The sequence below is a fragment of the Suncus etruscus genome, chromosome 6 (assembly GCF_024139225.1).
Source record: "Suncus etruscus isolate mSunEtr1 chromosome 6, mSunEtr1.pri.cur, whole genome shotgun sequence".
NCBI lineage: Eukaryota > Metazoa > Chordata > Mammalia > Eulipotyphla > Soricidae > Suncus > Suncus etruscus.
In genome coordinates, this window is record NC_064853.1 from 34803987 (window position 1) to 34829927 (window position 25941).

Sequence of the window (25941 nt, forward strand, 5' to 3'; positions counted from 1 at the left end):
TTCTGAGCAGACAGCCAGGAGTAACGCCGGGTGTCGCCCAAAAACCAAAACCAAAACAACAACAACAAAAAAACTCTCACTGTTTCTAGATACAATTTCTTTCCATCTGGATAAAACAAAAGGTACCTGCTAGGCCCCTAAAAGGTCTTGGATAATGAAAAATGGTTTTGGAAATAGAAAAGTGCCTAGCGGTTCCAACTGTGAAACATTCTTTGTAGTCAAGAAATCATCTGATGTATTAAACAACATAGGTTGTTGTAAAGATGCATTCATGGTGTTTCAGAGGAGAATATTAAAGAAAGATTAAAGAACAAGATGTTTGTGTCTGCTAAATTGATACCGAAGCAATAGAACTGACAGCACTAGATTTCTCCTATTTTCTACGTACTGACAGGGCATCTGTGTCCTTTGGTGTAGGTGTCCTTACCTCTTCTTTGCTAAGAAACTAAAGTTCAGAAAAATCTTGTTAAAAATATCTATGAATTGGTATAATCTTAAAAGTGAATGTGTTATTTACTGTTGTTGGAAGAAGCAACAGTATTTGAGATAGTAAAAATTAATGTAGGCATCCAGTATGGTGGACTATTGCTCAGAAAGTTTGATTGAATAGCTCAGATCTGCATCAAAGTCTGGTTTGAAGAATTTTTTTTAAGCTTAGGCTTTTTGGTAATGTCTTACATACAAAAATAGTATTAAGTACTTTCAAAAAATTTAAAGCAAAACCATAGTGTGAAGAAGAAATATCCTCATTTGTACTGAAAGAGGTAGTCTGAAAAGGATAGTGAGAGGGATACAGGGTTCATTCAAGGTCATTCATTCAATATGTAATGAAGTCAGGAGGAAATTTAACTTGGCTTCTAACACACTATGGCCTGAGTTGGAGTGAGTGGTACTCAGAAAACTGCTCTCTAGTCTAGGTAAAATTAGAGTGGAAACTAACTTTATGTCTTCAACAAGACTAGGTAGGTTCTCTTACTAATTAAACAAATTACATAGAGCAAATTATATATAGATATTTGGTTGTCTTACTATTAAGGAGATGCTAAGGGGAAGTATAAAGTAGCTTGCTTACATTTTTATTCCACAGCCTTAGAAACTGAGAATTAGATAGATAATACTGTCAGAAAAAGAGCATGAAATGAATGTGGGAACTGATTTCTCTTTTTTTAGTTTCTTAGGAGTTATGGCAGTGGGCAAGAATAACTAAAACTGGAGGTCACATTGGGTAGGGAATCATTTTTCATCTTCACTAGATATTGAACACTGTCCTAATCCCAGCAATAATCCTTACTTTGGTCATAGGTTTGCTAGTTCTCTGTATGAATTTGTCTTTTTTTTTTTCATTAAAGGTAGACCACAATGCCTAACCATTCATCTGTGACTGAATTCATCCTCTTGGGCTTCTCCTTCAATCTCAGGAACACTCCTCTGCTTTTCTCAGCCTTCCTGCTAATCTACCTATTAATACTTCTGGGGAACAGTTTGATCTCTATCCTCATCTGCCTGGATTCTCGCCTCCACACACCCATGTACTTTTTTATTGGTATCCTTTCCATGTTAGATCTGGGCTACACAACTACAACTGTTCCTCAGATGTTGGCACATATGGTAAGCAGTAAGAAGACCATTTCTTTTGCCAACTGTGTGACCCAAATGTACATTTTTTTAGTTCTAGGCATCACTGAGTCCTGGCTTTTTGCCATCATGTCCATTGACAGGTATGTAGCTATCTGCCACCCACTGAGGTACAAGGTCATCATGAACCCGTGGCTCTGTGTATCAATGGTTATTTTCTGTGGTCTTTGGGGTGTCTTCTCTGCTTTGGTCTATACTTTCTTTGCCATGCGCCTGCCCTACTGTGGCCCCAACAAGATCAATCACTTCTTCTGTGAAATTCCTGCAGTCTTAAAGTTGGCCTGTGCAGATACCTCAATCAATGACCGGGTAGACTTTATTCTTGGATTTTGTGTCATCCTAGTCCCACTGTCCCTCATCCTTGTTGTTTATGTCAACATCTTCATTGCCATCTTGAGGATTCGTTCAGCCCAGGGGCGAATCAAGGCCTTCTCTACCTGTGCCTCCCACATCACTGTGGTGACCATGTTTTGTGTGCCAGCCATGGTCATGTACATGAAGCCCGGTTCTCAGTCTTCCCCAGAAGAAGACAAAAAGTTGGCCCTGTTCTACAATGTCATATCTGCTTTTCTCAATCCCATTATCTACAGTCTCCGGAATAAGGATGTCAAGAGGGCTTTTCTCAAGGTAACAGGCTGTGGCAAAACCACAGAATGAGACACCAGAAGGACATTTGGGAACTGAAAAACAAGATTCATCATGCACCACTCCATCCTAAGCGCTCACTCACATGACCTATGGCACTAGAACAAACTCCCACTCAGCTTTGAGTTTAATTTCTACATAGGCCACTGAGGACAGCCAATAATTTGACTAATAGACCCATCACTGTTCTTTTAGGCACATGGCTTTTAGTTCTTTCTGAGATCAACTTTTCTCAAAGTGAATAATCACACTCCTCCTTGGCAGTGATCGGGGTACTGGAACAGTCCTGGGTGATCAAAAGTAGCCTCATGTGTAGTTGGTAAATTTTCTGTTAGTTTGATTACAGAAGTCATATTTCCTGGGGGTACTTTGAGTAATCTTTTTCCTGAAAAGAGGGCAGTAGTTTGCATAGCCTGGGAATATGTGCTCTAGAGTATTAGTGGTACCAAAATGGGGTGTCAGGGGCTGGAGCAATATCACAAATGATAAGGATTTTGTCTTGCATGCAGTAGACCCAGGTTCAATACCTGGCCCTTAAATGGTCCCTTGGGTCAGCCAGGAGTAATTCCTGAACAGAGTCAGAAGTAACCCATTAGTGCCGCTGGGTGTGATCCAAAATTCTCCCACAAAAAAAAAAAAAAAAAAAGGAGGAGGTGTCAGTGTCAATAGCATCTTCAACCTAGACAAAGAGAAAGGCCCAGTGTCTTAGCAGTTGAGAAAGTTTTTATACTCCTTGGAAGTGTCTGATATGGTATTAGCTGGAGGGAACTGTAGGAGCACAAACTGAAGGATCGTGACCCAAGGGGAGCACATTAGTGCCATCATGTGACTTGCAAGGCACCATTTGCTATTTCAAGCTTTTATGCAGGTTGGAGACAAGCTAGAGTGAACCAAAGTCAGATATGATCTGGCCTTTCTGACCAGACCAGTTTCTCCCAGACTTAGGTCACTCTTTCATCTCCCTCCAAGTAAACTGGTTTTCATTCTGTGCTTTGATGTGCCATACTCTCTCCCATCTTACCAGTGCTTTTTCTCCAATCTTTACCCCCACCCCAGTCTCTCACCAGCTCCCTCCATTCCCAGTTTTGATGTCATTTCTTGGTTATCTAAAGATAACTAAAACTTAAGCTACCACTATTTAAAGAAATTTTTTCTTGAACACCCAGGGTAAGTTTGCCTTCCTTACTACCTCTCTAGTTTAAAAATGCATGTGGTTCAACAACTGAATTTTCTGCAAGAATGCAAATTCAATGAGGCAGAAGCCATTACTGTCCAGTTAACTAGATTTTGATTGGGGGGGGCTGGGGGTACATCCAACAGTGCTAATGGCTTACTCCTTGCTCTGCACTCAGGACTCAGTCCTAGAAGGTTGGATCATATTGAGTGCCAGGAATGGAACATATCATTCATATGCAAGGCAAGCATCTTATCTGTTGCACTATCTAACTGGTCACTTCAGCAATCTACTATGGATTTAATCTCTTGCCATTTACTTACACTCAACAAATATTTTGCTTATTAAAAAATGACTACTGGATGATATAAGTCAAAGAGGAAAGGTGAGGCCAATAAGTGGGAGACTCAATAAATTAGATCTAGTAAAATATAGGGGAAAGTGATATGGAATAGATAAAAGATAAAATATTGCTATTCATGCTCTCTTTTTTTTATTAATTAGCATGAACTGAAGCAGTGAAAAATCATTGTTTTACTTGTCAAACAGTGATATTTTCTCAATGGCAATAATCAAATTTAGAAGGATGGGGTGACACTGATACTCACATTTACTAGTAAAAAAGAATATAATTTAGGGACCAGCAAGATAGCTCAAAGGTTTAGAGCACAGGCTTTGTAGGCAGCATGTGGGAGCTATGGATTTGACCCCAATCATTAAATGATTCCCCCAAGAACTAAGTTGGAGTAACTTTTGAGCATTGTCAGGTGTAGCCCAAATTCAAAAGGAAAAAAAAGAAAGAAAACAGACTAAAATTCAAGAAAATGAAAAGAAAAAAGTGAAAAAGTAAAGAAAAAGAAAGAAATACATGAAGAATTTCATTGGCTCTACCTTTTAGATCAGTGATTTCTACTTTGTAGCAATGTGTGAAGTAAGCAGTAATAATACTCAGAATTCTGGCTTTATTTATTGAACATAAGTGGCAATACAATTTTAGGAATTTTACACATACTAATTTAGTGAAAGTATCAGGGCCAGAGAAATAGTATAGCAAGTAGGGCACTTGCCTTGTATGCAGCTTACTTGATTCCTGATTCCTTACTTGATTCCTTACTTGAGCCCCATATGGTACCCCAAGCCTTGCCAGGAGTGATTCCTGAGCACAGAGCCAATAGTAGCCCCTGAGCATTTTTGGGTGAGACCCAAAAGCATACAAAATAAAATGAAAGCATCAACAATTCCAAAGCATACAACAATATATGTCATGAGTCTTTACAACCTTTATATATCTGGGGGGGGTGTGAAGAGATAGCACAGTAGTGGGGCATTTGCCTTGCATGCAGCCAACCCAGGTGGAACCCGGTTTGATTCCTGGCATCCCATTTGATCCCCTAGCCTGCAGGAGTGATTTCTTTTTTTAATTAATTTTTTTAATTTAAACACCATGATTACAAACATAATTATAGTTGGGTTACAGTCACAAACAGAACATTCCCCCTGCCAGGAGTGGTTTCTCAGTGCAGAGCCATTCTGAGCGCCGTTGGATGTGGCCCAAAAACTAGTCAATCAATCAATCAATCAATAAATAAATAAATAGTTTTTTTAAAAAAGAAAAGTATATACCTGGGTCTAGAACTTATACTTGAAAGGCTATATCCTAAGAAAAGTAGCTATATAATGTGTCAACTTTATAAAAATACTATGCAATCAATACAATGTTTTGAAGTATGATTTATTTACTTTAAAAGTTATTGGGGCCAGGCAGGTCCAATGGCAGTAGTTTATCAAAATTTATTAATGTTAGTATCACAAAAGTTGGTATATAACCCCCCCCCCCACTGATCAATTTGAGTGGCTTAAAAAAATCAAATTATTGGGGCTGGAGAGATAGCATGAAGGTAAGGCATTTGCCTTGCATGTAGAAAGATGGTGGTTCGAATCCTGGCATCCCATATGTCCCCCAAGCCTGTCACAAGTGATTTCTGAGCGTAGAGCCAGGAGTGACCCCTGAGTGTTGCCGGGTGTGACCCAAACCCCCCCCCAAATTATGACATGATATATGAGAGAAAAGCAAATAAAATTGGATATAAAAACTAATCTAGGGTTGTGACTCAGTAATATAGTGCCTGCCTTGCATGTGTGAGGCAACCCCTTCAATCCCTCATATTGCTACACACTTCTTGATGTGATCCCTGGCACCACACATGTCACCTCTGGCACTCAGGAGACATGAATGTGACCCTGGCATTGAAGCAAATCTAGGTCCCTGGACAGTGCAACAATGACAACACAAAGGTAAGGAAAGAATAAAATAAATAGAATAATACATTTAAAAGTACTTTTTTAAAAAGCATAATTCAAATTTTGTAAAGTGTGTGCCCAAGACTTCTAAGTATATAAATCGATATATATTAATATATTAGTCATGGATATCTCTGAGTAGTAAGGTAAGTGATTTTTACATTTGCTCATACTTTACTTTCTAAATTTCTGTGGTCATTATATATTATCAAACAGAAAGATTACTTTTCTTGGGTTTGGAGGCCACATCCAGCATTGCTCAGGGGTTACTCCTGGTTCTAAACTCAGAAATTATTCCTGACAGGCTCAGGAAACCAGATGGGGGATACTGAGGATTGAACCCAGTTTGACTGCATGCAAGGCAAACATCCAACTCACTGTGCTATCATTCCAGCCCCGAAAATAAAAATATTTTGAGGACTATTTGTTATGACAGGGAAAATATATTGGCTATAATGATAGCATGATTCATTCCTTTCACCAAATCTTCATCAATGCCTATTCTATGGTAGGTCTACAGCTGGATCCCTATGTGATATATGTGATAAATGACCTAAGTTCCAATCTAGTGGGAGGAGAGGCAAAATATAGTGCAAGATGCCACAAAATATAGCTAAGGTCATGTTTAAAACTTGGGAGGTTGTGAGAGATTGGGCTTTACAGATTATGCTATGATTCTGCTGAATGTTAGAAGCATGGGTAGAACTACTAGGGATATACCCTAAGAACACAAAAACACAACACAAAAATGCCTTCTGCACACCTATATTCAATGCAGTGCTATTTATAATAGCCAGGATCGGGAAACAACCCAGATGCCTGACAACAGTTGAGTGGCAAAAGAAATTATGGTACATATACATAATAGAATAGAATATAGCCATCAGAAGAGATGGGTCATGAAATTTTTCTATACACAAAAGGATACGGAATCTATTATGCTGAGTGAAATAAGTCAGAAGGAGAGAGATAAACACAGAATAGTCTCTCTTCTATGGGTTTTAAGAAAAGTAAACATTATTGTAATAATACCTAGAGACAATAGACATGAGGGCTGGAAGATCCAGCCCACTATACAAAGCTTGCCACAAAGAGTGGTGAGTTCAGTTGGAGAAATGACTACACTGACAACTACCATGGCAATGGTAATGAGAGAAATCAGATGCTTATCCTGAATGCAGGCAAGGGGTCAGGAGGAGAGAGTTGAAGAACATTGGTGGTTCGAATGTTACTGGTGAAGCAGGGGGGGGTGGTGTTATTTATATAATTATATAACTGAAACGCAACTACAAACATGTTTGTAATTATGGTTCTTAAAGATATTAAAAAAAAAAAGGACCCGGAGAGATAGCACAGCGGCATTTGCCTTGCAAGCAGCCGATCCAGGACCAAAGGTGGTTGGTTCGAATCCTGGTGTCCCATATGGTTCTCCCTACCAGGAGCTATTTCTGAGCAGACAGCCAGGAGTAACCCTGAGCACTGCCGGGTGTGACCAAAAAAAAAAAAAAAAAAAAAAAAAAAAAAAAAAAAAAAAAAAAAAAAAACCAAAAACATGAGTAGATAGCCTGGATGGAGAAAAGGGCCAAGAGCAAGATTGAGCATATTCCAAGAAAACAAAGACAGGATGCTGGAAACTTAGGTAGGAGGGTTTATAGAGTGGACAGGATGTTTTGGAAAGAGATCCAAGCAAGGAGGGCAGATGTGAAATGTGGAGTCTGGCATATCATTAAAGAACTCAGGAATTTTCCTCTTTTGGGTATTTTTCAAGGATTGTTAACTGGAACTCTAATTCTATGAAGTCTTGTAAAGGAAATATTTTTACCCAAACAGGCTCAGAAATACTGGTCTCTTCACCTCTCCAAGCTTCATGTGAAATGTGCGGTCTGGCATACCATTAAAGAACTCGAGAATTTTCCTCTTTTAGGTATTTCTCAAGGATTATTAACTAGAACTCTAACTCTACCCGTAAAAAAGTATCTTTATCCGGGACCGGGCGGTGGCGCTGGAGGTAAGGTGCCTGCCTTACCTGCGCTAGCCTAGGAGACGGACCGCGGTTCGATTCCCCGGCGTCCCATATGGTCCCCCAAGCCAGGAGCGACTTCTGAGCGCATAGCCAGGAGTAACCCCTGAGCGTCACCGGGTGTGGCCCAAAAACCAAAAAAAAAAAAAAAAAAAAAAAAGTATCTTTATCCAAACAAACCAAGAAACACTGATCTGTTCACCTATCTATGCTTCATAGCATATAGTGGTATATAGACTTCAGGAAGATTGGTATATAGACTTCGAGAAGATTGAGGAAAAAATTAGCAATATATATGCCTATATATTTTATAAGTGAAGCATTAATAACTAAAACACCTATATTAACTCCATATAATGCAATATTTGCAATAATTATGTATTATGAAATTCTTTCTTTCTGGGACATTCATTAACCTAAGAAATTGGTATTTCTAAAGAATTACTTTGAAAGTTGCTACAGTATGCATCATTGCTCAGGAGTAGTTTGAGGTTGTTCCCAGCAGTGCTTGGGGGAACACATTGATGAGGATCAAACATGTACCTCTGTATGAAAAGCATGTTCTACAGCCTTTGAGCAATCTCTATCTCTCTGTCCATATATGCCTAAATTTTGCCCTTTGCTCCTTTGAACAACAAATTAGGGGGGTAATTCTGTGGGTGTCTCAGCCTGCAGTTTTGCACAAGAAACACGACAGAGTCAAAATTGCATTTCGGCCAGGGCTGTCGAGCAGTGGTGTCTTGGATCTTACTGAGTCAGCCAAGCTTCTTTTCTGCTGTTTTCCCGTCACTTTTATTGATCAGAGTTTAACATAAATCACCTAAGTGTCAGGGTTGATTATAATTAAGGGTACTTGTACTAATTAACTCAGAAAAGGTGAAAGGAAAAAGTAAAGTGATTTTAAAAGTGTATGGCAACAATTACCCCTATTCTATTTGTTAAACAAAACCCATGGATGAGGGAAATATCAGACAGTGATCTACTGATGAAGCAATCTGTCAGTAAAGAGCAGTCAGGGTGATGATCTTTTGCAGATGCTGATCTGAATCACCAGCCAAAGATCCACTCGAAGAAGCATTTTCATGTGGTCAACTCAGTTAAAAGCTGTGACTCTGGGCCCGGAGAGATAGCACAGCAGCGTTTGCCTTGCAAGCAGCTGATCCAGGACCAAAGGTGGTTGGTTCGAATCCCGGTGTCCCATATGGTCCCCCGTGCCTGCCAGGAGCTATTTCTGAGCAGACAGCCAGGAGTAACCCCTGAGCACCGCCGGGTGTGACCCAAAAACCAAAGTAAAAAAAAAAAAAAAAAAGCTGTGACTCTCCCATAGTATGAATCTGAAAAGATACAGAAGGGGACACTCCGAGGCCAAAAAAATGAAGGTAGAAGGATAGAGAAAGGTTTTGCTTACAGCACGGACAGACATACATAGTTGATCAATTCCCTCAATTGGCTGCAGCTGTTTGAGGGGCCTTGGGCCTCTCACTTTTGCCTTTTGCAAAAGGGCAGTGGGCACCAGCATCTGGAATGCCATTCTGAATCTTCAGCTCGCTCACCTTCACTGCTTGGTTCTGTCTGCCTGAGGGGGCCTCAGCTGGGTGAGGCCAAAGGTTGAACTCGTGGAACCTATATCGATTGGGAGGAGAGCAGCTGCCTTGCACTGGTATTTCACCCTGACCCAGTTATGTTCATCACGTCTGGACCTTTCTGTCCTTTTACAATATCAAACTCCACAATCTCCCCCATCTCTAATGCTGCGCAAAGACTTCCTGGGGTTGTTTCTCTTAATAGCTGTCCAGTGAACAAAGATATCCTGGTTGGTGTCATTTCTGGTAGTAAATCCATGGCGTTTTCGAACATTGAACCATTTAACAGTACCTAAGACTTGGATTACCAAGACCTGCTTATCCGCCTCCGCATCACTTATCGCGCCGCTGGGTCCTGTATTGAGTATTCTTTACTGTTGTATCATCCTGCACACCCCTTTCAGACATCTTTAACGCAATTTCACCTATCCAGCCAGGTTCAGTACCGGCCTTAGGAAAGTCTTGAGTAAGGACTCTTTACTATATACTGTAAAAGCACTCTTGCCTTCTTGGATCATAAGCATGGGAGAATTTTGTTTTGTTTTGTTTTGTTTTGGGGCCACACCCGGCGGTGCTCAGGGGTTACTCCTGGCTGTCTGCTCAGAAATAGCTCCTGGCAGGCACGGGGGACCATATGGGACACCAGGATTCGAACCAACCACCTTCGGTCCTGGATCGGCTGCTTGCAAGGCAAACGCCGCTGTGCTATTTCTCGGGGCCCGCATGGGAAATTTTTAAGACATGCCATGTTCAGTTCTTCTTGAAAGATGTTGGTAAATACCCCAGAGCAGTGTGAGGCAACTCAAAGAGAGGTTCATGTAGGCTAATACTCCAGTAGAGGGTATAGCACATTCAGTGCAGCAAAAGGTGTGTGTGTGGGGGGGGGGGGGGCAACATGGCTATACCAGTTTCCTTATTCAGTATCCTGAGAAATTTGTTACTCCACTCACTGTTTTTAAGTTTTTGTGTTCAAAAAACTTATGATAATAGTTCAAGGCACTATTCTGTGAGGGCAATTCTGTGAGTGTCTCATCTTGTAGGTTTGCACAAGAAATCAGAGTCAAAATGACATTTTCAGACAGGGGTGTTGAGCAACATCTCGATCTTACTGAGTCAGCCAAGCTTCTCTGCTGCTTTCCCCCTGCCACTTTTATTAGTGTGTCAGGGGTTGAAGTAATTGAGAGTATTTGTGCTAATTAACTCAGAAAAGGTGAAAGGAAAAAGTAAAGTGATTTTAAAGATGTATGACAATATAAATCTCAGTCTCTAGTCTCTGCTTTTACTCCAAAAGAGAAATCAGATATATTTTAAAGAACCTATTACATTTTATAACTGAAAAGTACAATATCTAAACTAGTCATCATTATTATTTATTACTTTAATTACTGTTAGTTTGAAAACCTTTGTTCCTCCATTAAGTCTGAATGATAACATAGATGGGAAGAGTATTCTTGTTTGGAGAGCTTTTTCATTTAATACTGTATATATAAAATATACATAATTATATAATTTTAATGGAAAATACCATATATATATATGAAGTTTTGCTTTTCTCTTTCTGCTTTTAGAATTTTCTCTTTACCTTTGATTCTGGCCATGTTCATTATAATGTGAGTCACTGTGTATCTCTTTGGATTAATTGTGTTTGGAATTCTTTCTGCTTCTTGGATATGAAAGTCTAATTTTTCTTCAAATTGTGGAAGTTCTTATATATTATCTCTTCAAATAAAAATTTTGCCTCTGAAGACCAAAAGGACAATGGTTTGAGGTATTTTAGTGGTGGTTAGAGTACAGTAAGTTTGTAAAGAAAAATATTAACATAGGGGCCAGAGAGATAGCACAGTGTTAGTGTTTGCCTTTGCAAGCAGCCAATCCAGGATGGACGGTGGTTCAAATACCGGCATCCAATATGGTCCCCTGTGCCTGCTAGGAGTGATTTCTGAGCACGGAGCTAGGAGTAACCCCTGAGTGCCGGGTGAGACTCAAAAATCAAAAAAAAAAAAGAAAGAAAAGAAAGAAAAACATTAATATAAGTACATAAATACTAACACTATTTGCAATCAAGTTACCTAAACTACATTAAAAATGAAGTATTAGGGGCCGGGCGGTGGCGCTAAAGGTAAGGTGCCTGCCTTGCCTGCGCTAGCCTTGGACGGACCACGGTTCGATCCCCCGGTGTCCCATATGGTCCCCCAAGCCAGGAGCAACTTCTGAGCACATAGCCAGGAGTAACCCCTGAGCATTACCGGGTGTGGCCCAAAACCCCCCCCAAAAAATGAAGTATTATAAAAATTAAAACTAGATAAATAAATAGCACTTCTTTTTGTTTTATTTATTTTAAAATTTATTTAAAGAAAATATATCAAATAGTTGACATAGTTGATTACAATATATTTGTTTCCAGGTAAGTGACAGCAAAGTTATTGAAAATAATAGAAAGAAAAAAATAAGAGAAGTATTTTAAAAAATGTACAGTAGCGACCAGCGCGGTGGCGCTAGAGGTAAGGTGCCTGCCTTGCCTGTGCTAGCCTAGGACGGACCGCGGTTTGATCCCCAGGCATCCCATATGGTCCCCCAAGCCAGGAGCAATTTCTGAGCGCATATCAATAAAATTTTGTTAATGAATATGTCTACAACAAACTATGGTCCTTGATGAAACACCAGTTTTTTTAAATTGTCTAATATAAAATTTAATTGACATTTTAATATATGATGGTTACTATAAATCTTAGTGAATTACACATTTTTTATTTAGGATTGTCTTTTTATTCTTTTTTTGTATGATAGCATCTTCTTTTTTATTGTAAGAATTTATTCAAGAGACAAATTGATTAACATAATGAGGTAAACTAACATAACATAATATAGTGACATAGCATAACATATAATATAATTGATATAATAATACATGTAAGTCAAAGAAAGTTTATGATTAAAAACACAATTTTTTCCATAATGGCTTACATATCTTTCACAGTAGTATTTTAGGTACATATTAATATTGAATTGGGAATACCCATCACCAACTATGTCCTCCCCCATTCCAGTTCCCTTTCTACAACCCATATACTTCACCCTCACCCCCCGGGCTGCTAGAGTAGGTGGACCCCTCTTTGTCTGGCTTACTATTAGTGATCACATATCTGTTTGGTCCTGGAACCCTCCCTTGTTTCCCCCTCTATTTAAGAGGCAGAGCTAGAAAAATCAAGATATGTGGTTTTGTTTGAAGGAAAGAAAAGCAATAGATTGGGGTACAAAATAAGAGAAAAAAAAAAAGAAGTCAAAAGTCAAATACGCTGAAAATGGGCAGAGTCCCTCAGGCTTCCAACCTCAGTTTGAGAGAGGACGTGGAAAAGGTAATTGAGATACCACAACAATACAGAAAAAAATATCGAATTAAATAACCAGTGAGCACTACAGCAATAAAGACAGGCACCACACAATAGTCTCGGTTCTAAAATCAAATCATGCTTGAGTGTAAAAAGAAAGAGAAAGACAAGACGAAATAAAATAAAATAAAATAAAATAAAATAAAATAAAATAAAATAAAATAAAATAAAATAAAATAATATTGGAGACATCAACCGTAGTCTCCACACCAAAATAAAGACATCAAAAAAAATCGATCAATCGATAAATAAACATGTGGAAAAATGATTGTTTTGTGCTTTTTTTCCCCCCTCCTTTTCTTTATCCTCCTGCATAGGCACAGTAACTATTGGAGATATTGTAGAGGGAGTTCCCTTGACCTAGGAGATACAGGGTTTCTCCACCCCTGAAGTATACTGTCATGGGATTAACTCTAGACTCCTCGCATGATCATTTACTCTCCCCTTGCTGCTTTCGTGGTGTGTGGAAGACTTCTGCTTTGTCTTGGATGGTAAAATCAAACCTCTGTTTCTAGAGATCTTGGTGGCTGTGCAGCTCAGGGAATGGAGTTTATGAAGTCTTTCTTTGTGGTTCTAGCAGTTATGCTTCTTCAGTGTCATTTTATAGGATTGTCTTTTTAATAATATTTTTATTTAAGCACCATGATTAAAAACATGTTTGTAGGTGGGTTTCAGTTATAAAAACAAACAGCCCCCCCTTCACCAGTGCAACCTTCCCACCATGAATGCCCCCTACTCTCTCCTCTCCCAACCTCTAACGACATTCGAGACAGGCATTCTATTTCTCTCACTCACTTACCACAAAGAGTGGTGAGTTCAATTAGAGAAACAACTACACTAACAACTATTATGACAATGGTAGTGAGTGAATTACTATACATATTTAAAGGTTGACATTACATGGACTAATAAATTAAACCTATTGCCTTTTTAATTTTATTTCATATTATAATATTTAAAGATTATATTCACTAAATATCCGTGCATGAAGAAAAGCCTCTTGAAATAAAATCATTACTAAATAAATTTCTTTTGTTCCCATTTTATTTTGAGCGTACCATCTGTGCTCAGACCTTATTTCTAACTCTTTGCTCAGGGATAGTATCAAAGTTAGACATGAACAAAGCAAGCACTCTACTTATGTTCTATGTCTTCTAGTCCATGACTCTTTATTTTTGTTTATGTTTATGCACCATCTTTGATATTTAAACTCTACACCTATTACTTCTCTTACAAGTAAGTAATACTGGTAATACTATGATAACTATGTTTTGCCTTTTATTTGTAATTATTTGCTGCTACTATATATTTGTAATCTATTTTTTTGTTCGTTTCATTTTTGGGTCACACCTGGCAGTGCTCAGGGGTTACTCCTAACTCTATGCTCAGAAATCGCTCCTGGCAGGCTTGGGGGACCATATGGGATACCGGATTCTAGCCACTGTCCTTCTGCATGCAAGGCAAATGCCCTACCTTCATGAGGCAGGGGTCTCAAACTCATGGCCCGCGGGCGGTTTGCGGCCCTCCATACAACATTTTGTGGACCTGCCCAAGAGGAATCTTTTATTTTTTTTTATTTAAACACCTTGATTACATACATGATTGTGTTTGGGTTTCAGTCATGTAAAGAACACCACCCATCACCAGTGCAACATTCCCATCACCAATGTCCCAAGTCTCCCTCCTCCCCACCCGACCCCCACCTGTACTCTAAACAGGCTCTCCATTTCCCTCATACATTCTCATTATTAGGACAGTTCAAAATGTAGTTATTTCCCTAACTAAACTCATCACTCTTTGTGGTGAGCTTCCTGAGGTGAGCTGGAACTTCTAGCTCTTTTCTCTTTTGTGTCTGAAAATTGTTATTGCAAGGGGCCAGGCGGTGGCGCTAGAGGTAAGGTGCCTGCCTTGCCTGTGCTAGCCTAGGACAGACCGCGGTTCGATCCCCCGGCGTCCCATATGGTTCCCCAAGCCAGGAGCAACTTCTGAGCGCATAGTCAGGAGTAACCCCTGAGCGTCACCGGGTGTGGCCCAAAAACCACACACACAAAAAAAAACACAAAAAACAAAACAAAACAAACAAACAAACAAAAAAATTGTTATTGCAAGAATGTCTTTCATTTTTCTTAAAACCCATAGATGAGTGAGACCATTCTGTGTTTTTCTCTCTCTCTCTCTGACTTATTTCACTCAGCATAATAGATTCCGTGTACATCCATGTATAGGAAAATTTCATGACTTCATCTCTCCTGACAGCTGCATAATATTCCATTGTGTATATGTACCACAGTTTCTTTAGCCATTCGTCTGTTGAAGGGCATCTTGGTTGTTTCCAGAGTCTTGCTATGGTAAATAGTGCTGCAATGTTTTGTTTTGTTTTAGTTGTTTGGGTCACACCCCCCAATGTTCAAGGCTTACTACTGACTTTGCACTCAAGGATCACCCCGACTTTGCCTCCTGCGGCCCCCAGGTAAATTGAGTTTGAGAATCCTGCTCCATGCTATTTCTCTGGCCCCTTGTAATCTATTTTAAAACAATTACTCTTATTTCTTGTAATTCTTTTATACATGTGGAATGCAATTTAGCAGACTGCCAGGTGTGGCCCAAAAACCAAAAAAAAAAAAAAAAAAAAAAAAAAAAGGATTGGTAGAAGTTCCTCTTGAAAGGTTTAAAAGTATTCATTAGTGAATCCATCTGGACCTGGGCTTTTGTTTTTGGGAAGACTTTTGATTATCATTTTTTGTTTACCATTTTAATTTCCTCAGTAGTAATGAGGCTGTTTAGATAAGCTACATCAACCTTGTTCAACCATGGAAGGTTGAAGAATTCATGGAAGAATTCAAAAATTTATCCATTTCTCCCAGGTTTTCATGTTTTGTGTCATAGAGGTTTCTCAAAGTAGTCTCTGATTACCCTTTGAATCTCTGCAATATCTGTAGTAATCTCCCACTTTTCATTTCTACTCCAGTTTACCAAGTTTCTCTTTCTCCCTTTTTTTGTGAGTTTTGCCAATGGTTTATCAATCCTCTTTATTTTTACAAAGAACCAACTTTTGCTTTTCTTGATTTTTTTGGATTGGTTTTTTGGATTTCCACTTCATTGATTTCTGCTCTAAGCTTTGTTATTTCTTTCTGCCTACCTATTTGTGGTTCCTTTAGTTGATCATTTTCTATTTTTATGAGCTGTGTCATTAAGCTATTCATGTCGGCCCCTTCTTTCTTCCTGATGTGTGCTTGCAAAGCTATAAATTTTCCTCACAGTACCACTTTGGCTATGTCCCATAAATTTTGATAATTTGTGTCTTCATTGTCACTTGTTTGCAGAAATGTTTTGATTTCCTCTTTGATTTTATCTCTTACTTGTTGTTCAGTAGTAAGCGGCTTAATTTCCAGGCGTTAAAGATTTTCTTCTGCCTCTCTTGAGCTGGAGGCTAGCTCTAGCCGCATGGGGTTTGGGGAGACCCCATGTGGAAGTCCTTCTCCCTAACTTGGGTGCACTGGGAGCCTTGATAGGCCCCCAGCCTTCCCCTCTTCTGCCCCCGGCCCCCAGGCCTTCTGGGGTGGCAGCCCAGGCGGCCAGACAAGGTGGGTGTTGGGGAGTCCCTCCTGGATGGGGTCCCAAGCTTTCCCCGCCCTTCCCCCAGCTTAGGGTGGGAAGGGCACAGGGTGTAGGGTGGGCAGATCCTAGCTTCCGGCTCTCTATCCATCCTCTCTTGAGCTGGAGGCTAGCTCTAGCTGCATGGGGTTTGGGGAGACCCCATGTGGAAGGCCTTCTCCCTAACTTGGGTGCACTGGGAGCCTTGATAGGCCCCCAGCCTTCCCCTCTTCTGCCCCCGGCCTCCAGGCCTTCTGGGGTGGCAGCCCAGGAGGCCAGAAATGGTGGGTCTTAACTTGGGGTGTGCTGAGATTTGCTCGGTTGCGCTAAGTTTGTCACTGGCAATTTCTGACTAGTCCACATATGGAAAACCTACCACTGCTCAGACATCGACCTGCTCAAAAGAGACTTCCCTTAATGCTGAGAAGACTTAACAACAACAACGACCTGCTTACAGGACAGGGCTCTCTGCATTGCCCTTTAATTGTGAGGTGAAACAAGAGGACGTGCCACATCCTGACTTCAATGTAGGATATGCAGATTCCAGGATATTTAATGCAGAAACATGATACCAACAACAGAGACTGTGTGAAAAATAAAAGTGTGTTGGCACTACAGACAATGTCTTGTATTGGACACACTAGTTTGCCTGGAGCCTAGAGTTGGTCTTATGCCAGGAAACTTCAGGGGTCGGATCTCTTTGTATTTAAGCCAAGGTTATTCCTTTCCATTCCCCTCATATTTTAGTGGGCCTATGCAAACAACAATTGCCACTCTAATACCGTTTTTATTGTGCTCCTTTGACTCCAATCGTTAAAAAAAAACACTTAAAAATTCGAAGTTAACTTAAGTTAATATGCATGTACATGGAAATGTAAAAAATACTATGCCTCTAATGTTTAAGGAGTTACATAAGTTTTATGGCTTTAGATTGCCTTGTGTGCTGTTAAGAAATATTATAATGTGTTACAATCTGGGGACTTGAGGGACAAAGTAATTGTACATGGATTTTGTTTTATTTATCTTAATGTTCTTTGGCTGAAAGTTCAAAGTTAAGATATCAGCAAGGGGACTTCTTCTGAGAATTATGTTATGGGTGATTGTCCTTCCACTGTAACTTTACCTTGTCCTCTTTCTTTGCATCTTTGTTCTCATAATTAAAAATTAAAAAAAATAAAAAAATATTTTCTTCTGCCCTTTTGGAATTCATGTCTAATTTCAGTGCCTTGTGATCAGCAAAGGTAGCCTGCATGATTTCTATCCTCTTGATTTTATGGAGGTGTGTTTTATGGGCCAGAATGCCCATAAAACACACCTCCATAAAATCAAGAGTCTATCCTGGATAATGACCCATGTGCATTTGAATAAAAAGTGTATTCAGGTTTCTGGGATTGGAGTGCTCTAAATATATCTACTAGTTCACTTTCTTCCATTTTCTTTCAGAGCTAGTATATTTTTGTTGGGTTTCTGTCTCTTAACCTATTAAGGAGTAACAGGGCAGCGTTGAAATCTTCCACAATTATTTTGTTGCTACTGACATCTTCTTTCAGATTTGTCAACAATTGTATTAAATATTTTCTGGTCCCTTATTGGTTGCATATATGTTTAGGAGTGTGATTTCTTCCAGTTGTACATATCCCTTGATTAGTATGAAATGTCCATCTTTGTCCCTTACAACTTTTCTGAGTCTAAAGTTTGTGTCATCTGATATTAATATGGCCACTACGCTTTTTAATGGTGCTGTTTGCATGGATGATTTTCCAACAGCCTTTGATGTTGAGTCTATTTTTGTTCTGACTGTTCATGTGTGTTTCTTGTAGGCAGCAGAAGGTTGGATTCGGTTTTTTGATCCATTTAGCCACTGTATCTCTTTTTTTTTTGTTTTGTTTTGTTTTATTTTGGGGCCACAACCAGTAACGCTCAGGGGTTACTCCTGGCTATGTGCTCAGAAGTTGCTCCTGGCTTGGGGGACCATATGGGACACCGGGGGATCGAACCGCGGTCCGTCCAAGGTTAGCGCAGGCAAGGCAGGCATCTTACCTTTAGCGCCACCGCCCGGCCCCAGCCACTGTATCTCTTAACTGATGCATTTAGTCCATTGACATTGAGAGAGATAATTCGGGGCTGGCGAGGTGGCACTAAAGGTAAGGTGTCTGCCTTGCAAGCACTAGCCAAGGAAAGGACCACGGTTCGATCCCCCGGCGTCCCATATGGTCCCCCCAAGTCAGGGGCAATTTCTGAGCGTGTAGCCAGGAGTAACCCCTGAGCATCAAATGGGTGTGGCCCCCCAAAAAAGAGAGAGAGAGATAATTGTCATGGAATTTAGTGCCATTTTTGTGTAGAAGTTTGGTGTATCTGTTGGTCAGTCTTGTTTTAAAGTAGACCTTTCAATTTTTCTTTTAAGGCTGGTTTTGAGTCTGCAAAGTTTCTGAGTTGTTATTTATCCATGAAGCTATGTATACTTCCTTCAAATCTGAAAGTGAGTCTTTCTGGGTGCAGTGTTCTAGGCGAAGTATTCATTTCATTGAGTTTTGTCACTATGTCTCACCACTGCCTTCTGGCCATGAGGGTCTCTTGTGACAGGTTTGCTGTAAATCTTAAGGATGCTCCTTTGAATGTAATTTCCCTTTTTGATCTTGGTGCTTTCAGTATTCTATCCCTATCTGTGAAATTCATCTTTGTGGCTAGGATGTTTTTTTGGGTGCCTTTCTTTGGGTTTCTTTTAGCTAGTACTCTTCTGACATGCAGGATTTGGTTAATTGCAGTCGTTAGTTCTGGGAGTGTCTCTGCTATAATATCCTTGACTGCTGATTCTTCCTGGGGATTTTCTTCCTGGGTCTCTGATACTCCAATGATTCTTATGTTGTTTTTGTTGAGCTTATCAAAGACTTGTATTTTCATCTGTTCACATTTTTTGAGTAATTTTTCCATTATCTGAAAAAAAAAAGCTTTAAGGCTTTTTTCCAATCTCTTTGGCTGTATAGAGTTGTTATGCATCTCATCTTCCAGATCACTGATTCTATCCTCAGCTGCTGTTACCCTGTTGGAGAAGCTTTCCATAGGTTTTCATTTCATCTATTGAGTTTTTCAGACCTATTATTTCAGTTTAAAGTTTTCTGATTTCTATCTTTATATCCTCTTGATTCTTATTTGTGTTCTGTTCAACTCAATCAATGCTTTCTTTGAGTTCTATTAACATCCTCCTTATTTCTTCTCTAAACTCCATATCTGAGAGATTAACTAGGTGGTTGGCAGTTTTCGAGTCATCAGAGCTGCCATCTTCATTCTCTATGCCTGGTGTTGGCCTGCGTTGTTTTCCCAATGTTATGCTTGTACTGTGGGCGGCCATAAAACAAAGCAGAGCAGCCACGCTCCTCTGGCTCCACCCTTTGTCGGCAGAACTGCTCACCTCTGAAGAAGACGAGCCCTCAGGGAACAATGTTGGAGAGGATCAAAATCCCACACCGCAAGACAGCAGAGAGAAGATCCAAGATATCTGCCTTGTTTCAGCGCAAACAGCAGATAACTATATCTTAAGATATTAGAGAAAAGAATAATAAAGGAAGTCCAATGTATGTAATAGAAAAATAATAAATCTTAGAGCAGAAGTTAATGATATAGAAACAAATAAAATACAAAAAGATTAATAAAACTAAGATCTGGGTTTTATTGCAAGAATAAACAAGACTGAAAAATTCTTACCCTCTGTCACAAAAGGAGAAAAAAAAAACTCTAATGAATTGTTTCAGAAATTAAATAGGAGAAGCTAGATCAGATACCACAGAAATTCAAAAGATTATGTGAGAATTCAATAAACAACTTTATGCCAGAAAATTGGGGACACTAAAAGAAATGTAAAACTTTCTGGATTTATATAACCTTCCAAGACTATCTTCCAAGGAAGCCAACACCTGAAAAAAATTATTAACATGAAAGTTAAGACTTTAAGTATACCCAGAAAACAAAAGCCTAGCCCTCTAAAAAAAAAAAAAAAAAAAAACCCAAAAGCCGGGGCCGAAGAGATAGCATGGAGGTAGGGTGTTTGCATTGCATGCAGAAGGATGGTGATTCGAATCCCAGCATCCCATAAGGTCCCCCGAGCCTGCCAGGAGTGATTTCTGATGATAGAGCCAGGAGTAACCCCTGAGCACTGCTGGGTGTGACCCAAAAACAAAACAAAACAAAAAAACCCAAAAGCCTATCTGGGTTCACTGGTGAGTTCATCCAATCTTCAAAGATAACCTGCTTCTTATCCTTCTCAGGATCTTGCAGAAAATTGAAGAACAGGAATTGTCCCAGTTTCTAGGAACCAATATTAACATCGTAATAAAGTAGTGATATAATTAAAAAAGTAAATTAAAGACCAATGTTCCACATGAACATAGGTGTAAATATCCTCAACAAAATCTCAGCAAATTTGTTGAATTTGTTGAACAATACATTAAAAGGATCATACACCATGATCAAGTAGAATTTATCCAAGATAAATAATAGTGGCTCAATATATGGCAGTCAATTCATGTAATATACCACATTGATAGTAATAAATATTAAAATCATATAATCATATTAATAGATGCAAAGAAAGCATTTGATAAGTTCCAATCACATTTGTGATTTTTTAAAGTGTCAACTAAAAAGGGTAGAAGGAACTTTGTTCAATATAATAAAGGCCACATACCACAAATCTATAGCTAAGCAAAATGCAATGGGCTAAACATGGAAGGACTTTCCTCAAAAAATTTTAACTCTCACCACTATTATAAACTTAATATTGGAAGCCACATAAATTATGCGAGAAAGAAAGTGATTCAAATTATCACTGTTTTTAGATGCTATTTTCGAATGGCACATTATACATAGAAACCCCAAAAGAGAGGAAGAATGATAGTGGATAGGTTGCTTGACTTGCACATAAGCCCTGAGCACTGATAAGTGTGACCTCAAAACAAAACAAAAAATGGCGCTGGTGCTATAGTGCAGACTAGTAGTGCTTTGCATATGGTGGAGTCAATTCAATTCCCAGGATTCCAAGTAGTCCCCTGAGAACTTCCAGGAGTAATCCCTGAATTCAGGTTCAGGAGTAAGCCCTGAGCACCACTGAGTGTGGCTCCAAAACAAAACAAAACAAACAAAAAAAAAAAAACATAAAAGGAAAGAAAACCCTAAAGACTACTCAAAAAAAAAAAAAAAAAAAGACTACTCAAAAAAGTCACCACCAAATCACTTACTTACTTCTTCCACTTCGTCTTGCAGGGTTGTTCACAGAGAATGAAAAAGACATGGTGAATGACCAGCAAGTTAGTCTCAATAGCCCACTGTAAGGGTGGTATTTTTGGATTTTTTTTAAATTTAGTTTTAGTATCACCTTCCCCTGGCTCCCATCAGGAGGACTATACTTTAACATATAAGTAAAATACAATGACAGATATATTTATATAACAGAGGCCAAAGGGTGATAAATAATTAACAGGTACCTTTAATGTATAGCATTGAAATCTTGGTTATCTATTTTATTCCTGATTTGGCACAGTCTTTATTGTTAAGACTAAGCTAAAGTTGTTTTACCCAAAGAACTGTCCTGACCTTGACGTTTTTATCAGGGGAAATATTGCCCTTTAGTAATGTGACAGGATATATTATCAAATATATAAATCCAGTGTGTTTCTAAATGCAAGAATTTAGAATGAAGAGCAAGTAAGAAAATAAGCCAGTTCACATCTGTGCCTCCCAAAAATCAGATATCTTAGAATCAACTTAACAAAGCCTGTGAAGGAGTCATACAAGGGAAGCTATAAGTTACAGTCAAAAGAAATGAAGAAACAGGAGCTGGAAACATGCTCCTTTTTTTTCATGGATCAGAAGAATTAACATTGCTAAAATACCATCCCTTTTCAAGTTCAATCTCCACCATCATATATGGTCCTCCAAGCACTGCCTGGAATAGCCCCTGAGCACAGAACTAGTAGTTTCTGAGTATTATCAGATGTAGCCTAAAAAGGAAAAATTCTTACAATAATCCAAGTGCCCAACAGAAGACAGGCAGATAAAAGTTTCAGTGGATTTCTGGTGCCCTTAAGATACAACATGAATACTGAAGACTGACCTACAAGATCATTCATTTGAGAGAAGAAAAATGTCTGCCACAGAGGCAGGCAGTGGGGAGGATTGGAGGGAGGGCAGGAGGGAAACTGGGGTCATTGATGGTGGGAAATGTGCACTGGTGGAAGGTGTTCGACATTTTATGACTGAAACTCAATCTTTTTTGTTTTGTTTTGTTTTGTTTTTATTTGGGGGGGCCACACCGATGATGCTCAGGTGTTACTCTTGGCTATGGGCTCAGAAATCGCTCCTAGCTTGGGGGACCATATGGGACGCCGGGGGATCTAACTGCTGTCAGTCCTAGGCCGCACACGCAAGGCAGACGCCTTACGGCTCATGCCAACGCTTTGGCCCCTGAAACTAAATCTTAAACAACTTTGTAATTGCATATAACATGAGATTCAAAAGAATTTATTTTAAAATAAATGGGGCCGGAGCAATAGCATGGACGTAGGGTGTTTGCCTTGCATGCAGAGAAGGACGGTGGTTTGAATCCCAGCATCCCATAAGGTCCCTCAAACCTTCCTGGAGCTATTTCTGAGCGTAGAGTCAGGAGTAACCCCTGAGCGCTGCTGGGTGTGACCCCAAAACAAAACAAAACAAGAACATATGAATTGGTTCTGAATGTTTTTCTAGCTTCCTTTCTCTCCATTTGCTAACACCTACCCAACAACTCATTTTGTGCTTTGGTCCCTGGGTTCAATGACAGGAAGAGATTCCTTGGATCCTAGAATGGAGATCTAAAAATGAGTGGGAATATATAGAAAAGGGAAGTGACCAGGGAAGATATATAATTAGTTTACCTTCAGTAGGATAGAAATTAGACATTGTGATTCAATCAAAGAATCAATTTTTTAATAAAAATAAAGGTAGAAATTAGAGATTTCATGATAAGAGAAGACCTAATCCTAACCCTTGCTCTGTCTTCATGACTTTTCACAGTTATTTATAGATGCTGGTCTCTATTCATTTCTAAAATGTCAATTTGGAAAGGCAATGACTATGATCTTCCCAGTTCTGACATACATTTCCTTTGGAGGACCTAAGTTCATATTAGACAAGCAAAGCAGTTAAAAATTGGGCCTTGGTCTTGGTAACTTCATTGTACTCATTGATGGATCCCTAAATGAAAATATGAATTAAAGGATCCATTTCTACATACTTTCTATGGTTATACTTTCACCAAATCTTGAACTTCTTCATGGGGTTACACACTGACCTTCTATCTATGCTAATTACTTCTCATTGTTAACCTTCTCCTGAGTAATGGGATCCCTCAGGACTGGAAAGCTCCTGAAGTGATGCTGGGATCTATTTGGCTGTACCCTTTGGGACTCCTATAGCCCTGATACCTATGAGCCTCATTAATGCACCAATCAGACCTCTCCAGGGGAATTGTTGGGTTGCAGCATCTAATGGAGAGGAGTTAAAATAAGACCTTCTTACTGACCAGTATGTGGATCCTAAGGCTGCCCAAGGCAGGTGTACAGCATGGGTGTGGAGAAGGGGGTGAGTACTAGGTCTTGGATCCAGGTGGGAGATTAGGCAAGAGGCATGGATAACAAAAACAGGAGTCTAGAAAAGTGATTTCCACCTGATCACTGCCATTTAATAATCTGGTAAGTATTGCCTGTAGACGGTGCAGAGCAGCAGAGCCCAATGAAGAGAATCATTGGAGATGATAGATCTGAATTGTGTTCTGTATTAATAGACAACATTAGGTGTGCTATCATCTCTTAGGATAACTAACTAATTTCTTCTTCTTTGAGTCCTAATTTCTTCTCTAATAATCTAGACATTTGGGAGGAAGATTGTGGTGGATACAGTAACAGAAACAACAACTACTCTTTTTTTAAGCACATAAAAATTTAGGCATAATATTAAGCATCTTTACATTTATGATTTCAATTAATAATCTGCTCAATCTTTTGAGAATGTTCTTTATAACTGGCTTCTAGAATAAGTCAGACATCTTAAGTATATGTCACTTTCTCAAGGTTACTCTGTCAACTAGCCATGGAGGTCGGGTTTTATTTCCCATTCTTTTAGCCACTGTCCAATCTACCTATTTACTTTGGATGTAAAGTAAATTGGATCTCAGTAAGAGCTCAGAGTTTATAATGAATCTATCCCCCACCTGAAAGCATTTCAAGCATAACAGAATGAGACCATGGGAGAAAAGCACATTTGAGGAAGATATTACAAGAGCAGTGTATGTGTTCTTGCTTTTATTTCCCATTTGACTTTTTTTTTTTACTTAACTTCACCCAGTTCAACTAACAATTTGCAAAGAAGAAAAGTTTGGTTGTGCTGGGAGTGGATAATCTAAAAATTAGTCCTCAAGGAAGAGTAACATCAGCATTAATATTTTTCTCAATTCCCTTAAATTAAGTTCTATCTATGTCTTATCCAAATTGATAGCTACTAGCCTCTAAACTACCAGTGCAATGTCTTTCTAATTGCCTTTATGGAATATTATTTTTACATTATGTGTTAAAATAGTGCTATTTTGACAAATTAATAGCAATCATTTTAACTGCTGGCACAAATGGCTTCAATACTGATATTTTAGTACAGTATTTTTGAGCTTTCTATGGGGAAAAACACTAACAATTGGCAGTTGGTGGTAAGAACATGTGACTTGGAGATGAATCCTGATTCTGTTACCATCTTTTGTGTCTCTCACCTTGAATGGTTGTTTTTATGAAATGAGCATAATGACCTCACTGATCTCAGTGGGTCATGGTGATAATGTAATGAGAATACATTTATTAAGAAATTTTACAGAATAGCATTTTAATGACTACTTCCTGCTTTGAGTTCTGGAAAAGATGTCAGTAGACTGTTCCAGTTATTTAGGGACCAGATAATGGATTAAAGTTAAAATAGTCAGCTAAAAATATTAAAACATTAATTCAAAAGGACATATACATACTTGTTTATTGCACTTCTTAGTACAATAGCCAAAATATGAAAACCTAAGTAATCCATGAAGTAATCCATAAAAGAAAAAACAAACATAGGATGAACTCACTTGCTTGTAATATATAGAATAACTAGATGAGTTAATGTAATGAATGGGGGCCGGGTGGTGGCGCTAAAGGTAAGGTGTCTGCCTTGCCAGCACTAGCCTAGGACGGACCGCGGTTCGATCCCCCGGTGTCCCATATGGTCCCCCAAGCCAGGAGCGACTTCTGAGCGCATAGCCAGGAGTAACCCCTGAGCGTCAAATGGGTGTGGCCCAAAAACCAAAAAAAAAAAAAAAAAATGTAATGAATGGAATGGAATGGAAAGCATCGATCACCTTGACCACATTACTTAGGAAGGAGGACAGAGAAGGAGGGAAATGAAGGGGGGAAGAAAGATGAGAAAAGGAAGTTATGGGGCAATGAGGTTGAGGCTTCATGTGGTAGAGTGTTAGCTCTGTCCAAATTATAGACTCAACAACATTGAAAGCATGACATAAAAACTGAGACTCCTGACCTTCATAATGTGCCT

General features: G+C 39.2%; 1 protein-coding gene across 1 annotated transcript; it reads left to right on the forward strand.

The window, feature by feature from the left end:
- The first annotated feature begins 1359 nt into the window (after positions 1-1359).
- Positions 1360-2292, forward strand: LOC126011700 (olfactory receptor 6N1-like). Its single transcript, XM_049775508.1, has one exon. It carries the CDS (start codon positions 1360-1362, stop codon positions 2290-2292), a length of 933 nt encoding a protein of 310 aa, XP_049631465.1.
- The last annotated feature ends 23649 nt before the right edge of the window (positions 2293-25941 follow it).

Bases quoted from the DNA above. Each gene is read 5' to 3' on its own strand.
- LOC126011700 (XM_049775508.1), top strand. From the start codon at position 1,360: ATGCCTAACCATTCATCTGTGACTGAATTCATCCTCTTGGGCTTCTCC.